The 16,496-nt window shown below is 56.6% G+C and overlaps 1 protein-coding gene across 9 annotated transcripts; it reads left to right on the forward strand.

Moving 5' to 3' along the window:
- Window positions 1–1,301: 1,301 nt before the first annotated feature.
- Window positions 1,302–16,114, forward strand: EHMT2 (euchromatic histone lysine methyltransferase 2). 9 transcript variants are annotated; one of them, XM_059077448.2, is made up of 28 exons: window positions 1,311–1,378; window positions 2,025–2,091; window positions 2,188–2,406; window positions 2,502–2,755; window positions 3,429–3,513; window positions 3,606–3,646; window positions 3,811–3,966; window positions 6,307–6,444; window positions 6,546–6,660; window positions 6,819–6,920; window positions 7,142–7,290; window positions 7,380–7,523; window positions 7,610–7,845; window positions 7,926–8,108; window positions 8,232–8,314; window positions 8,791–8,897; window positions 8,978–9,100; window positions 9,188–9,289; window positions 11,107–11,211; window positions 11,309–11,463; window positions 11,549–11,716; window positions 12,140–12,284; window positions 12,659–12,736; window positions 13,113–13,228; window positions 13,333–13,419; window positions 14,906–14,984; window positions 15,130–15,305; window positions 15,632–16,114. In XM_059077448.2, the coding sequence occupies exons 1-28, from the start codon at window positions 1,337–1,339 to the stop codon at window positions 15,810–15,812; spliced, it is 3,636 nt and encodes a 1,211-aa protein (XP_058933431.1). In that variant the 5' UTR covers window positions 1,311–1,336; the 3' UTR covers window positions 15,813–16,114. The 9 variants fall into 9 exon arrangements, with proteins under 9 accessions (XP_066862524.1, XP_058933431.1, XP_058933433.1 ...); XM_059077450.2 differs by lacking the exon at window positions 6,819–6,920 and having other exon boundaries at window positions 1,318–1,378; XM_067006422.1 differs by lacking the exon at window positions 12,659–12,736 and having other exon boundaries at window positions 1,318–1,378; window positions 15,632–15,902.
- Window positions 16,115–16,496: the final 382 nt, after the last annotated feature.

Genomic DNA, 16,496 nt, shown 5'->3' on the forward strand with positions numbered 1-16,496 from the left:
GTAAGTGACTAACCCACCCTAGACCACCTCACCCTCTGATGCCATTTTCTAAGTACCCAGAGGACACAACTCATGCAGGTCTCATGCCTGAAGGAGCCTTGAGAGGGTAAGGGGAGTGTGACAAGTGGGCTCCTCTGGCCAGAGACCCTCCCAGTTCTGCATCCTCAACTCCTGGCAGATACCTCACAGCACAAGTGTTCCGTGATTGTTTGGCGGAGGTGTTAACAAATGACCTACTCTAGTTGAGGAGTCTGGTATCAGGGTTAGGGATGGGGTATAGGTGTTATCATTGTGTCCGCCAAAATTGTAAGCTGGAGCCTGTGTTTGGGCGTTTTTGGTCTGGGGAACGGGTTACTGTCCTGAAGAAAGATAAAAACCACTGGGTTAGGATGCGGAGAAGACTACAATTCCCAGAAAGCTCTGGAATAGTTCTTAACCGAAGAGAACTACAGTTCCCAGAAGGCCTTGAATTGGCCTCAGGTGCCCTCTACTCTATCCACTTGCCTGTGTCAAATATCGCATGTGAAATACAGATATTTTCCAAACTTTGGCCAGATGTAATATCTAAAGAGGTGGTACTCTAAATACTGCTCTCAAAGTTGTGTGTCCTGGTGTAATATCACTCATACTTCCACTGTCGGCTGGGCTATGACCAACGGAGTGCCTATGCTTGTGAAGTGTTTGGCAAAAAAAGTTTACTTATTAGAGTGTTACCAGACAGTAATGACTTGGGCCTCTGGGGACTTACCTGGATCTCTAGTGCATGTGGTGGCGTGACATGTCTGGCATAAATGGAAGAGACATTTAGCCCCAGGTTTTCAAAAGGGATCGCTGCTCCAGGGGACACGTGAAACTGCATGCTAGAACCAGCCAAGAGTAAAGGTGTCCTCCGCGCGTCCCCATCGCTCCCTTCTTGCTCGTTAGAGAAGCGAGGCCAAAACTGAGGCCGAGTCTTCTATCTAGTGACCCAGAAGGTAGAAAGCAACCAGAAGCGGGAGAAGCACACATGGGCAGGACTGGAAATACAGCCACTGCCGAGAGCCGGGAGGCTCAATCGCTCCGCTAGTTACCTAAAGCCAGGTGGCAGATGGAGAAGCCACACCTGGACCCAGGCGTGCCTCGCCTTCGGTTCCCAGCTGAGCTGAGGCCAGGAATGGCAGGAATTCTCCCCTGCAGCCCCCAGGTTAGAACAGGAACTGCCATCTCTGAGGCCGCTCTTGGGGGAAAATGGCCAGAAAGCGCGTAGTGGCTCCTTTAAGGCTCCTCCTAGCCCTCCCTCCTCGCCCACGTGACCCGGGGCGGCCGCGCGCCGGCTCGGCCCCCCGCGCAAGCGGCGATGGCGGCGGCGGCGGGAGCTGTAGCGGCGGCGACCGCCGAGGTGCGGAAGGGGAGGGGGAGAGGCGGGTGCATGCCCGCGCGCGCGCCCGGGGGAAGCGCGCGCCCGTGCAATGCTCCGGGGGTGCATCGGGGCCGGGGGGCCCGGGCGAGACTTGCAGCAATCCGGAGGGCCAGCACCGGGGGCGGATGAGGGGACCAGGGGGTGGGAGGTGGGGGGAGTGGGCACCGAGGCGCGCGTGCAGCCGCTGGCTGCCCCCGAGTGGGCAGCGGGCGCCGGCGCCCCAGGAACACGCGCGAGGGGCACGAGGGGCCGTCCACCGGGCTGGGGGGCAGTGGGTGCTGGAGGGGTTGGTGCCCGGGGTCCCCGCGGCCTGGGGGACAAAGGGGGAGAGGCGCGTGCAGCCGGGAGGAGGGGGCGGGGCCGGGGTGCGGAGGCCCCGCCCCCTCCCCCTCCTCTCTTCTCGGCCCCTGAGATACGGGGTCTACCGAGAGGGAGGGGGCTGATGCGGGCCCGGGGGAGGGGTCGTGCGGCCCCTCCGGGCAGCCGTGGCCGCGGAAGAGGGGGGGCCCATAGAGGAAGAGGTAGGCCCCGGAGCCTCCTGTCTCTTCCCAGGGCTCAGGCGTCCTGGGCCCCTCAACTTACTACGGGACTGACTAGCTCTCCTATCCCTTGTGTCCCCTCCCAGGGGGAGGCCCCCGCTGAGATGGGGGCGCTGGTGCTGGAGAAGGAGCCCAGAGGAGCCACCGAGAGAGGTGAGTGCAGCAGAAACAGGCCCAGTTGGACCTTCACCTTCCCCAACACAGGATCTCTTGAGCCCTTAGCCCTGAACTTTTTCTCTTCCATTACAGTTCATGGCTCTTTGGGGGACACCCCTCGTAGTGAGGAGATCCTGCCCAAGGCCAACCCCGACTCCCTGGAGACTGCTGGCCCCTCATCCCCAGCCTCTGTCACGGTCACCGTCGGCGAAGAGGGGGCTGACACCCCTGTAGGGGCCACACCACTCATTGGGGATGAACCCGAGAATCTCGAGGGAGATGGGGACCTTCATGGGGGCCGCATCCTGATGGGTGAGAGGCCAGGGAGCCTGGGGGTGAGGTGGGGCATTTTCTGACTTTGCCTTCCCTCTTATCTTGTCTCCTGCCTGCTTGCCTGTGTTTTTCAGGCCATGCCACGAAGTCATTCCCGTCTTCCCCCAGTAAGGGGGGTGCTTGTCCCAGCCGAGCCAAGATGTCGATGACAGGGGCCGGAAAATCACCCCCATCAGTCCAGAGTTTGGCTATGAGGCTGCTGAGTATGCCGGGGGCCCAGGGGGCAACAGCAGCAGGGCCTGAACCCCCTCCGGCCACAGCCAGCCCGGAGGGGCAGCCCAAGGTCCATCGAGCCAGGAAAACCATGTCCAAACCAGGAAATGGACAGGTGAGGCTTAGGGGGAAGTTTGTGGGTGTGGGAGAGACGGGGTAATTAACCGTAATCCTCTTGTGGGCTGCTTTTTTACAATTTATTTTCAGGTCTTATCCAGTCACTGCTTCATATATTTATCAAGGAGCTACTGTGTGTCACTTTCTCTACTGGGGCTTAATCTGGAGCAGACAGGTTTCTATCTTCCCGAGGTTTACATTTTTAGGCAGAGGGGAGTAGAAGACACTAATGTTAAAGAGTTAATTATGTAGTTAATGTCTTAATTATTGTTATGATAATGACTAGATTAACTTCAAACCGCTTTTCTTTTCTACCTCAAAGCAGGCCCCAAGGGAACTTCTCCCTTCTTTGAAACTGCCCCTGCTGTTTTAAAGGTTTTACTAGGAATCTCTACTGGGAAGGAGCTGAGGGCTACAGAAATGTCCGAGGAGGGAAATGACAAGAGCCCCAGAACCTCAGAAGCTTTATGACAGTGTTTTTAGGGCTCTTGGCATCAGTGTTAGATGTGGGATGTGCTTGACACAGTTCTTATTATTGGCACGGAACTTCAGATGGCATTTTTGAGGGTGTGGCTCACCACCCCACCCCACCCCTGGGGCTGGCTCTAAGCTAATCCAGGCAGAATCATAGATGCTCCCTGATCCTAAGTGTGCTCCCTCTCTGCCCCCAGCCCCCAGTCCCTGAGAAGCGGCCCCCTGAAGTGCAGCATTTCCGCATGAGTGATGATGTGCACTCTCTGGGGAAGGTGACCTCAGGTCAGTCCCACCCCCCACCTACCTGCGGCTTGCTATGGCCTGTGCTAAGTGTTTAGAGTACGGGCCTCACTCCTTTCTCTCTCTCCTTCCAGATGTGGCCAAAAGGAGGAAGCTGAACTCAGGAGGTGGCCTGGTGAGCCCTGCAGGAGAGGCAGGGAACAGGGCCTGGGCCTCTCCACCTGGGGGGCTGCTCTGAGGGATCCTAGGAGCTGGGACTCCATCTCACCCTCAAGGGAAATGGGGTGTTGGTGAGGGAGTGCGAGCAACTTCAATTTTTTTCTTTAAATCTTTTTCTAGTCAGAGGAGTTGGGCTCTGCACGGGGTTCGAGAGAAGTGACCCTGGAGAAGGGGGACCCCGGGTCCCTGGAGGAGTGGGAAACGGTGGTGGGGGATGACTTCAGCCTCTACTACGATTCCTACTCTGTGGATGAGCGGGTGGACTCTGACAGCAAGGTGAGAGGGAGCCAGCCGCCCTCCCGGCCAGCGCTCCCCCACGTCCAGGGCTTGCTCTCCAGTCTTTCCTGCCCCACTTTCTTCTCTCTTTCCTTTTCTGAACACCCACTAACTCACTGCCCCATACTGTCTGTAACACTTCCAGTGTGTGCTCTACCCCATACCATCCCCTTGCCCCTCTCCACAGTGATAATCACCATCCTGGACTTTGGGTTTAACATCCCATTTTATGGTTTATTTGTTGTTTGTTTGCTTGTTTATTTCTTTGCTCCTTGTTTGGTTTTATTTCACATATACGTTTGTCCATGCAGCATAATGCTTAGTCTTGCCTGTTTTGCTTTTCATTCATTTTATCGTGGAAACTTTCAAATATACACAAAAGCGAGCCTCCAGGTAGCCATCACCCAGCTCCAAGGATTATCAATACACAGCTGATCTTGACTCATCTATTTCTCCCCAACACCCACACTTACTGGATTATTTCACAGCAAATCGCAGATACCATATCATTTTATCTAGAAATATTTCCACAAGTATATCTAAGCATAAGACCTCTTTCTGTTTTTAAAAAATTTACAAATAATTTTCTTTTTCCGCCGTGCGGTATGTGGGGATCATAGTTCCCCAGCCAGGGATCAAACCCATGCCCCCTGCAGTGGAAGCGGGGAGCCCTTCCACTGGACCACCAGGGAAGTCCCTACAAATGATGCTTTAACACCATCACCTTGCTACCAGTCGGTCTTCACATTTTCTCGGTGGTTTCTTTTTTATTTTTTTTATTTTTTATTTTATTATTATTATTTTTTTTTTTTTTTTTTGCGGTACGTGGGCCTCTCACTGTTGTGGCCTCTCGCGTTGCGGAGCACAGGCTCCGGTCACGCAGGATCAGCGACCATGGCTCACGGCCCCAGCTGCTCTGTGGCACGTGGGATCCTCCCGGACCGGGCACGATCCCATGTCCCCTGCATTGGCAGGCGGACTCTCAACCACTGCGCCACCAGGGAAGCCCTTCTCGGTTGTTTCTTAAATGAGTTTTCGTCTGTCAGGTTTCAGTGAGGTCCACACATTGATTTGATTATTTGTCTTAGGTCTCTCTTGATGTAGATTCCCTATTTTAAAAAAACAAAAACCAAAAAAAACCTTGCCATTTATTTATTGAAGAAACCAAGTCGGTTATCCTACAGAATTCTTCACCTTAAGGAGTTGGCTGATTGGGTGGGAATTAACACATAACTCTCTGCCCAATGTTGCATCACATCAGGCGTGGAACATTTGGTCTTTTATTTACTTATTTTTTTTTTTATTTTTTTTTTGGTATGCGGGCCTCTCACTGTCGTGGCTTCTCCCGTTGCGGAGGGCAGGCTCCGGACGCGCAGGCTCTGTGGCCACGGCTCACGGGCCCAGCCGCTCCGCGGCACGTGGGATCCTCCCGGACCGGGGCACGAACCCGTGTTCCCTGCATTGGCAGGCGGACTCTCAACCACTGCGCCACCAGGGAAGCCCTGGTCTTTTATTAGTGAAGTTAAGATCAGTGGATTCAGGAGATGTCAGCCTGACTTCATTATAGTGTTTCTAGTTGTTTTTTTTGTTTTTTTTTTTTAATCTTTGGCTGTGTTGGGTCTTCGTTGCTGCGCGCGAGCTTTCTCTAATTGCCACGAGCGGGGGCTACGCTTTGTTGCAGTGTGCGGGCTTCTCATCGCGGAGGGTTCTCTTCTTGCAGAGCACGGACTCTAGGTGCACGGGCTTCAGTAGTTGTGGTACGTGGTCTCAGAAGTTGTGGCTCGCGGGCTCTAGAGCACAGGCTCAGTAGTTGTGGCGCACGGGCTTAGTTGCTCCACAGCGTGTGAGATCTTCCCGGACCAGGATTCAAACCCATGTCCCCTGCATTGGCAGGCAGATTCTTAACCACTGCGCCACCAGAGAAGCCCCTCAAATTAGTTTTTCATTTAGTATTTTCAGTCTTGCCTCTTTGTGAACTTCCATCAAGAATCTCATACTATACGTTTGTTATCTAGAATGTATTCCTTTCTTTTCCTGTTTACTATTATGTTGCCAAGATTCATCACGTTGCTGCATGTCACCATAGCACCTTATTTTTTATTACAGTATAATATGCTACACCCCCTCTCTGTGTCCAACCCTTTCCTTCCTTTCCTGTTCACACTCATCGTCACCAGGGAGCCATCCGTGGAGAATTGTTGTTTTCTTGATCCCACCTCGTTCTCTGAGGCCCGGGGGTCGGATGTGTCCTGCTCTGCCTCTCTCCCAGGTTCCCCCCAGCAGAGAGCTGTGGCCTGGGGGGTTCACTGTTTCTTCAGCCCCCCTTTGCCTCTCTTCCAGTCTGAGGTCGAAGCTCTGGCTGAACAACTGAGTGAGGAAGAGGAGGAGGAGGAGGAGGAAGAAGAGGAGGAGGAAGAGGAGGAGGAGGAAGAGGAAGAAGAAGAGGAAGATGAAGAGTCAGGCAATCAGTCTGACAGGGTAGAACTGGAGGCTGGGCTTTGGGGACGGAGGTCTGAGTCCTCAAAGGAGGGGGCTATGGGCTGAGAGCCAGGCTCTTTAACGCTCTTCCTCCTCCGCAGAGTGGTTCCAGTGGCCGGCGCAAAGCCAAAAAGAAATGGCGGAAGGACAGCCCGTGGGTGAAGCCATCACGGAAACGGCGGAAGCGGGAGCCTCCGAGGGCCAAGGAGCCACGAGGTGAGAAGGCTCCTCTGTTTTGGGGTCCCCTCCTCCAGCCCCCTCCCGGCCCCCAGAGATCATGCATGCACACACACGCTCAGCATGCACACCCGCATGTACCCCCGCATCCAGGCACCTGTGAGCTCGCACTCTCACTCTCTCTGTCTCTGTGTCAGGAGTGAATGGTGTGGGCTCCTCAGGCCCCAGTGAGTACATGGAGGTCCCTCTGGGGTCCCTGGAGCTGCCCAGCGAGGGGACCCTCTCTCCCAACCACGCTGGTAAATTGCCAATTGCCGGGATAGGGAGCCACTAGGGGGCACCCTCGGGGCCGGAGGGAATGGGGAGGAGGGGAACCCCGCTGGAGCTGGGGTGTCCATGGCCAGACTTTGGGGATTCTGGAGCACGGAGGGAAAGTCAGGGCGGGGGTGAGAGGCCCCAGGAGGGGTCCCAGTGGGTGAGAAGCTGGGCCTCCCTCAGCTCCCTCTTTCCTCCATCCAAGGGGTGTCCAATGACACATCTTCGCTGGAGACAGAGCGTGGGTTTGAGGAATTGCCCCTCTGCAGCTGCCGCATGGAGGCACCCAAGATAGACCGCATCAGCGAGAGAGCGGGGCACAAGTGCATGGCCACGGAGAGTGTGGATGGAGAGGTGGGCCTGTGGGCTGGTAGGTGAGTTGCCAGGGCATCCAGCCCCAGAACCCAGCCTCACCTCTTGTCACCCATCCTCACTGCGCACAGCTATCGGGCTGCAACGCTGCAATCCTCAAGCGGGAGACCATGAGGCCATCCAGCCGCGTGGCACTGATGGTGCTCTGTGAGACCCACCGCGCCCGCATGGTCAAACACCACTGCTGCCCAGGCTGTGGCTACTTCTGCACGGCGGTGAGTGACCAGTGGGGCAGACAGGCAGCATGCCCCATGGGGGTAGGGGCTCCCAGAGCCTGGCCACATTGTTTTCCTGCCCCCAGGGCACCTTCCTGGAGTGTCACCCCGACTTCCGAGTGGCCCACCGCTTCCACAAGGCCTGTGTGTCCCAGCTGAACGGGATGGTCTTCTGTCCCCACTGTGGGGAGGATGCATCTGAGGCCCAGGAGGTGACCATCCCCCGGGGGGAAGGGGTGACCCCACCGGCTGGCACTGCAGCCCCTGCCCCCCCGCCCCTGGCCCAGGATGCCCCTGGGAGAGCGGACACTTCCCAGCCCAGGTACTGGCTTTGCCCTTCCCTTCTGTCTGCTCCCTGCCCCAGTCCCCGTCTCCCCTGAACATTCACACCTTCTCCCACAGTGCCCGGATGCGAGGACAGGGGGAGCCCCGGCGTCCACCCTGTGACCCCCTGGCTGACACCATCGACAGCTCGGGGCCCTCCCTAACCCTGCCCAATGGGGGCTGCCTCTCAGCTGTGGGTCTGCCACCTGGCCCAGGCCGGGAGGCCCTGGAAAAGGCCCTGGTCATCCAGGAGTCAGAGAGGTGAGTAGGGGTTGCCCTCGGGCACAGCAGCTAGGACTGGGGCTGGAAGTGTGGAGCTGCAGGTGTGGGGACCGATGCTTGAATCTGGGGAGTCAACCCCCTCTCCCTCCCTCACCATGGCAGGCGGAAGAAACTCCGTTTCCACCCCCGGCAGCTGTACCTGTCCGTGAAGCAAGGGGAGCTGCAGAAGGTGATCCTGATGCTGTGTGAGTATTCCACTCCTTCGTTCAGCAAACCCTGCCTGAGCGTCGATTATGTACCAGTCACTGGACTCGGGGCCAGGAGGGCAGCAATGAGGGACGTCGTCCTTGCCCTGAAGGACTTAGTGTGGTGGGGGAATAACCCGTGATGATGGGGACTGGGGACTGTTCTGAGTGCTTATGCACGTTCACTCACTTAAATCTTCCCAGCGGAGGCCCAGAGAGGTTAACTACCTTGCCCGGTGCACAGCAGCACTAAGGGGCAGGGGCAGGGCCATTTGAACTCAGGCAGAGCTGGTGCTCGTAACTTCTTGCTCTGATCAGTGCCGTGCTGCAGTGGAGGTGAGCACAAAGAAGGCCCAGGAGGGGCCCCTGACTCAGGTTGGGGCCCTGAGAAACCTTCCTGGAGGAGGTGCCACCCGCCCCCTAGCTTGCTCACCACCTGTCCCTCCCTCTCCCGGTGTGGTGGGCCCACCCCGCAGTGGACAACCTGGACCCCAACTTCCAGAGCGACCAGCAGAGCAAGCGCACGCCCCTGCACGCGGCTGCCCAGAAGGGCTCTGTGGAGATCTGCCACGTACTGCTGCAGGTCAGCGTGGGCCCAGCCCTAGGATCCCCTCCCCTGCCCAGCCCCTCCCTGGTGCCAGCCCGCGTGCCCCCTCCTTGCAGGCTGGAGCGAACATCAATGCTGTGGACAAGCAGCAGCGGACGCCGCTGATGGAGGCCGTGGTGAACAACCACCTGGAGGTGGCTCGCTACATGGTGCAGCGCGGGGGCTGCGTCTACAGCAAGGTGCGCAGCCGGGCAGGCCAGGGCCAGGGCTCAGGGCCCGGGCTCGAGGTGCCAGCCAGCCGGCTCATCTGCCTGCATCGCCCTCAGGAGGAAGACGGCTCCACCTGCCTCCACCACGCAGCCAAAATTGGGAATCTGGAGATGGTCAGCCTGCTGCTCAGCACGGGACAGGTGGACGTCAACGCCCAGGTCAGCGGCCGGGCTTCCAGCCCAGCCCCCTGGGGTCCTTGCCTCAGCCTCAGGCTTCAGGTCCCCTTTCTCCCTCATCGGACCTCTGACCCTTTCCCTGCATTTCACACTGTTCCAGTCTGTCTCCATCTCTTTTCCCCCCTTCATTTGTATTTTTCTTCATTCTCTTCTGTTTCTTTCTTTTTTCTCTTTATCAGTTTTCAAAATGAGTTGTGGCCTTAATCTCTGGAACTGTCCAGTGAGATTCCTTACTAACTCAGTTTTTCACGTGTTGGAGGTGTTTTAGTCTGTGTCATTCTTCTTGATCTTTGGGGGTTTTTTATATAATTAATTTTTATTGGAGTATAGTTGCTTTACAATGTTGTGTTAGTTTCTACTGTACAACAAAATGAATCAGCTATATATACACATATATCCCGTCTTATTTAGATTTCCTTCCCAGTTAGGTCACCACAGTGTGTTAGGTAGAGTTCCCTGTGCTCTGCAGTATGTCCTCATTAGTTGTCTATTTTATACATAGTATCAATAGCGTATATGTGTCAATCCCAATCTCCCAGTTCCTCACACCCTCCCCTTGGTATCCACATGTTTGTTCTCTACGTCTGTGTCTCTATTTCTGCTTTGCAAACATCATCTATACCATTTTTGTAGGTTCCACATATATGCGTTAATATACGACGCTTGTTTTTCTCTTTCTGATTTCCCCCACTCTGTATGACACTCTCTAGGTCCATCCATGTCTCCACAAATTACCCAATTTTGTTCCTTTTTATGGCTGAGTAATATTCCATTGTATATATGTGCCACATCTTCTTTATCTATTTCTCTGTTGATGGACACTTAGGTTGCTTCCTTGTCCTGGCTGTTGTAAACAGTGCTGCAGTGAACATTGGGGTGCTCTTCTTGATCTTTGAATTGTTCTGTCCTTTGTCCAGAAGAAGCCCCTTGCCATAGGCTCCTGTGGCTTCTGAAATGACCCAGTGGCCTTTGAGAGCATCCTTTTCAGCACCTATCCTGCCCCAGACTCAGAATCTACCATTTCTCTAAGGAACTCTGGTTCCTTTAAATGGGAAATATTTTTTAGAGACTACAGTCTGTGTACCTAGGGGTGGTCATTGTTGTTGGGTCCCTGCTTCTAGGACTTTTGAGTGGGCAGATCGAGGAAATATGTATTTTTTATTTTAATTTTTTATTTTTTAAAAATTCATTTATTTATTTATGTATTTATTTATTGGCTGTGTTGGGTCTTCGTTGCTGCACGCGGGCTTTCTCTAGTTGCGGCGAGCGGGGCCTACTCTTTGTTGCGGTGTGTGGGCTTCTCATTACGGTGCCTTCTCTTCGTTGCGGAGCATGGGCTCTAGGCGCGCGGGTTGCAGTAGTTGTGGCACGCAGCCTCAGTAGTTGTGGCTCGAGGGCTCTAGAGCGCAGGCTCAGTAGGTGTGGTGCACGGGCTTAGTTGCTCCGTGGCATGTGGGATCTTCCCGGACCAGGGCTCGAACCTGTGTCCCCTGCATTGGCAGGCGGATTCTTAACCACTGCGCCACCAGGGAAGTCCCAAGGAAATACATACTTTTTAAAAAGTGAAAAATCACTTCGTGGCCTTGAGCAACAGACACTTACTAGTCCCATTTTATAAACGAGGAAACTGAGACCCAGAGCTGTTAAATGACTTGCCCAGGGCTCCACAGCCTGTGAGTGGTGGAGCTGGGACTCTGAGCGTGAGTCTAGCTCCGGAGCCTGTGCTCTTGACCCCATCTGTTTGCGTGAGCAGGGCTGGAGCCGCCTCTCCACCCTCCTCCTTCCCTCCCCACCCACAGGACAGTGGGGGGTGGACGCCCATCATCTGGGCCGCAGAGCACAAGCACATCGAGGTGATCCGCATGCTGCTGACACGGGGCGCCGACGTCACCCTCACAGACAATGTGAGAGTTCGGTCGGGATGCGGGAGGTGGGTTCAGCCCCCCGCCCCTGAGCAAGGTGCCGGCTGGGTTCAGACCTCTCCCCCTGCCACCTCCACAGGAGGAGAACATCTGCCTGCACTGGGCCTCCTTCACCGGCAGCGCCGCCATCGCAGAGGTTCTCCTGAACGCCCGCTGCGACCTCCATGCTGTCAACTACCACGGGGACACGCCCCTACACATTGCAGCCCGGGAGAGCTACCACGACTGCGTGCTGTGAGCCTCCACCCCTCCACCACCTGGACACTCCTCTGCCCCCTCTCACAGCCCCGGACCCCACAGGCTTCCCGTCCCCTCCCAGGTTGTTCCTGTCACGCGGGGCAAACCCTGAGCTGCGGAACAAGGAGGGGGACACGGCGTGGGACCTGACCCCTGAGCGCTCTGACGTGTGGTTTGCACTCCAGCTCAACCGCAAGCTGCGGCTCGGGGTGGGAAATCGGGCCATCCGCACTGAGAAGATCATCTGCCGGTGAGCCTGGGCGCTCTCTTTACCCCGAGCGACACCCGCCCCCTCCCCCGACCCCTAGAACCCTCTGAGTCCCCAAAACCACCTCTGTCCCCCGTCCGCCCGCCACACGCACACATCAACTAGATACACCAAATAAAAAGAGACAACGTCCAGCTGAATTAGAATTTCGGGTGAACAGTGCATACTTCTTTAACATTAAGAGTGTCCCATGCAGTATCTGGGACATACCTGTACTAAAAAATTGTTTCTTGATACTCTGAAATTCAGATTTCACTGAGTGTCCTGCCTTTTATCTGGGAACCTTACTCCCCACGCCCCAGTGAACCCCCAGAACCACCCTCTTCCCTCACCCGGCCCTCTCCCCACCTAGGGGAGTCCTCACCCCATGCTCCAGCCACCCAGCTCCATCTCCCCTCCTGCCAGGGACGTGGCTCGGGGCTATGAGAACGTGCCCATTCCCTGTGTCAACGGTGTGGATGGGGAGCCCTGCCCCGAGGATTACAAGTACATCTCGGAGAACTGCGAGACGTCCACCATGAACATCGACCGCAACATCACCCACCTACAGGTGAGTGCAGGGCCCTGGGCCCTCCTCCCAAAGGGACACCCGGAGCCACCAAGTACAGCTGGGCACACTGTGGGCCAATGAGGGCGCCTGGCCAAGGTGGTGGGGCTGAAAGGGAGCTTCGGTGTGGGCTTGCATCCACCTAGGGAGGGGGTCCTTTTTCTAGGACACGTGAAGGTATCACGTGGGCTTATGGTGGCCCTAGAGACACCCCCATCAGCAACATCTTGATTCCCCCTCATCCCGGGACCATCACCATCACTGTCCTACAATGTGGAACCCTAGAGAAAGGACAGCAGTTGTGGGGCAGGGAGCACTGGAAGCTGAGGGGCCAAGGCCGATTCTGGGGGGTGAGCTGACCCTACCTCCCGCCCCAGCACTGCACGTGCGTGGATGATTGCTCCAGCTCCAACTGCCTGTGTGGCCAGCTCAGCATTCGCTGCTGGTATGACAAGGTACGTGCCCTCGCCCTGGCCGCACACAACGCACATCCACTCCTTTGGGGGAGCTGGCCTCTGACACCAACTCCCTGGGACCTTGTCCCTCACCTTCTACCCTGTGGGGGAAGCAGCAAAGAGGGCGAGGCGAGACCTGGGGTTCCTAGGATGTTGCCAGGACAGAGAGGGGCCTGGCCCGGGTATATGCAAACCCAGGGCGATGGCTGTGTGTTTCCTGTTGGATAAACTAAGAGCATATGTGGCCTCCCCCAGCCTGTCCTCCCTGTGTCTGGGTTGGGGTCAGCAGTGGATTTTTCTGTGAAGTCTTGGGAGTCCTGGGCAGCTGAGGTGGGCACCACACAGAAACCACTGTTCTCCCCTCCTTCCACCCCAGGACGGGCGGCTGCTGCAGGAATTTAACAAGATCGAGCCCCCGCTGATTTTTGAGTGTAACCAGGCGTGCTCCTGCTGGAGAAACTGCAAGAACCGGGTAGTGCAGAGTGGCATCAAGTGAGGCCCAGCCCCTCAGCTCCCCTCACTCCCCTTTCTCCCTTCTCTCCCTCGGGGCGCTTCCAGGTCACGCCACTGAATATCACCCTCTCTCCCACCCCCAGGGTGCGACTGCAGCTCTACCGAACAGCCAAGATGGGCTGGGGGGTCCGAGCCCTGCAGACCATCCCCCAGGGGACTTTCATTTGCGAGTGAGTGGTGGGGAGGGGGTACTTAGGCTCCTGGGGGCGTGGGGCTGGATGCAGGGCCACGGCTGACTCCCAGGCCTCCCTCTTTGCCCTCCTCCCTGATGGGTCCCAGCTCTTCACGCTGCCCCCACTCAGGCCAGCCTCCTCTGACCCCCCATCCCCAAGCCTCCGCTCGGGCCAGACCGCAGTGCCTGCGTCTTTCCCTCCCCTTCGGTGTATTTCCGAGCTTCCCACGGTTGGGAAAAGCCCCAGTTTTACAGACAGACAGAGCTGGCTGTCCTTGGCCAAGTTCACAACCTCTTTGAGCCTCATTTTTCTTGTCTGCAAAATGGAGGTGATAACGGCTACCTTTCTGTCCACCTCATCAGGGGCCTCAGGCCTCTCCATCCATCAATTCTTTCTCTTCCCAGTATCCGTTACCTCTTCCTGTCCCCTGGCTTTTACTCCATGGCCTTCAAACGAAATCTAGGTCTCCTTTGGCCTTAAAAAAAAGAAGAAGAAAAGAAAAGAAAAGAAGTCATCCAGCCCCAATTGCCTATTTAAGAGACCATTCATTTTTCCTCCATCATGTCATCTCTCAATTTGACTGAGACAAGCGACCCCTTCCTCCTGGGCCTCAGTTTCCCCATCATCCACTCACTGCTCAGCCCTGTCCAGATCTGCCTTTACCCTCACCCCTCTGCTAATGCTGCCCCTCAGCAGTCCCACTCCCTGACCCGTGTGTCTCAGTCCTCATTCTCCTGGCATCTGCCACCCCCCTTAGCTCTGGCTCCCATGACACCGTCCTCACCTGCGACCCATCCATTCTTCCTCTTCACCAGCTCCTCTCCCTCTACTTCCCAGACGTGGGTGTGCTCACCCCCAGTTCTTCACAGCTCCTGTGGCTCCATCCCTTCCTGCCGTCCTCACCCCTCTCCTGTCCTCAGCCCAGCATCGCCCCCACCTGCTGGGTGATCCCTAGTCCACAGACCCCCGTGTCTATGCCTGAACAGATTTCCCCACCCAGGCCAACTGCCCAGAGATAACTGATCCCTTCACCCCAGAGGCTTGGCGCCGCCGTGCTCACCCAAGTCATCCTCTGGTGCGGCTCGAGCCCCTCCCTCTAACTTCCCCACCACTGCTTCTCCAGCTCATCCCTGGCCCCACTCAGTCGGTCCTGCCTGTTGATCTGACTGTCTGGTGGGACCCCAGCTGGCGGGAGTGTGTCCTGTGTGTACCCTCACGTGCCTGTGTCCCCAGGTTCCTCCTCCTGATCCCCCTTCCGGTGGAGGCCACCCACACCCTCCCTCCCAGATGATGTCCGCTATCCTTGGGGGCCCACCGTGCCTTGGGTCGCCCACCCCAGCCCCAGCTGTGTTGATCTGTGAGATTCACAGGCGGCTGACAAACAGTGGAAGAGGAATCCTGGGGCTGTGAGGAGAGACAGGGCCTGGAACCTGCTCCCGGTAACCCCTGCTCACCTCCAGAACCACCGCTCCCTGCCCAACAGGTATGTCGGCGAGCTGATCTCTGATGCTGAGGCTGATGTGAGAGAGGATGATTCATATCTCTTCGACTTAGACAACAAGGTGGGCAGGAGATCCCTCTGCCACCCTCCTCTCAGTCAGCAGATGGAAACCTGAGGGGGGGGGGGGCTGGGTGGTCAGGGGGGTGGGGAGGTTGGCCCAGCCAGCAGGGTGGTGGTAGATGTGATGAATGACGCCCGTCCATCAGGATGGAGAGGTGTACTGCATTGACGCCCGTTACTACGGCAACATCAGCCGCTTCATCAACCACTTGTGTGACCCCAACATCATCCCCGTCCGGGTCTTCATGCTGCACCAAGACCTGCGGTTTCCACGCATTGCCTTCTTCAGCTCCCGAGACATCCGGGCCGGGGAGGAACTGGGGTGAGGCGTCCTGCAGCTTGGCCAGGGTGCGGGAGATGCAGCAAGCCCAGGACCAAAAGCGGACAGCTGGCGAGTGCCTGGCTTCCAGGCATGGATTAGAGCAGAGCTTGTCCGATGTCACTGTAAACAGAGTCCTGAGCCTCACAGATTCTGAGTCAGTAGGTTTGGGATGGGGCCTGAAGACTCTTCACTTCTAACAAGCTACCAGGCAGTGCTGGTGCTGCAGGTGCATGAGAACAGAGGAGGCCTTAGAGCCCATCCAAAGATGGGGGTGGGTGCTTTGGAGTGGGTCTGGGTCCCACAGACCTCTCGTGCTTCTCTGACAGGTTTGACTATGGTGACCGCTTCTGGGACATCAAAAGCAAATATTTCACCTGCCAGTGTGGCTCTGAGAAGTGCAAGCACTCAGCTGAGGCCATTGCCCTGGAGCAGAGCCGCCTGGCCCGCCTGGATCCCCACCCCGAGCTGCTGCCTGAGCTCGGCTCCCTGCCCCCCGTCAACCCCTGAGAGAGGACCACAACCCCCACCCCAAACCCTGGACAGCCACCTCCGCCACTTGGCTGCCCACACCTGGGGGTGCTACCGTCTCCTCTCCCCCTACCCCTTCGCACATTCCTCAGTTAGATCCCAGCCAGGCCCTGGAGGTCTGACAGCCCCTCTCTCCCAGAGCTGGTTCCTCCCTGGGAGGGTGACTTCAGGGCTGGCCACGTCCCTGTTCCCCACCCTCAGCTGAAGTCTAATGAATTGAAATTGGGCCTCTGTGCTAACCGGTTTCCTTTGTTCTCAATAAATGTTGGGTTTATAATAAACTGGGTGATTGTTGGCAGAAAAGCACACACAGCCGGAGGGAATGTGGGTCCAAGGGGCAGAAAGAGGATGGGAAGCAGGCTGGACAGGTGTGGCTGGTGTGGATTACCCTCCAGGGGAGGGGGAGGGTTGTGAGGGGATTACTGTGGGGCAGGGGCTAGTCGAGGGCAAATCTCATCTCCATACTTGATCTTTGGCAGGAGGGTGTAGGCGTGACTGTACTACGATTGAAGTAGTTTGCAAAATTCTGAAGGGTTTTCTTAGAGCGTGTTGAGTCCTTCAGGCCGTGGTCCATGAGGCCCGAGCAAGCAGCCCTGACCTGACCCACGTACCAGGCTTGCCTTCCAGCTTCCAGCCCAGCAGCTCGGAGTCTAGAAGGAGGAA

Source organism: Kogia breviceps, chromosome 10 (genome assembly GCF_026419965.1).
Source record: "Kogia breviceps isolate mKogBre1 chromosome 10, mKogBre1 haplotype 1, whole genome shotgun sequence".
NCBI lineage: Eukaryota > Metazoa > Chordata > Mammalia > Artiodactyla > Physeteridae > Kogia > Kogia breviceps.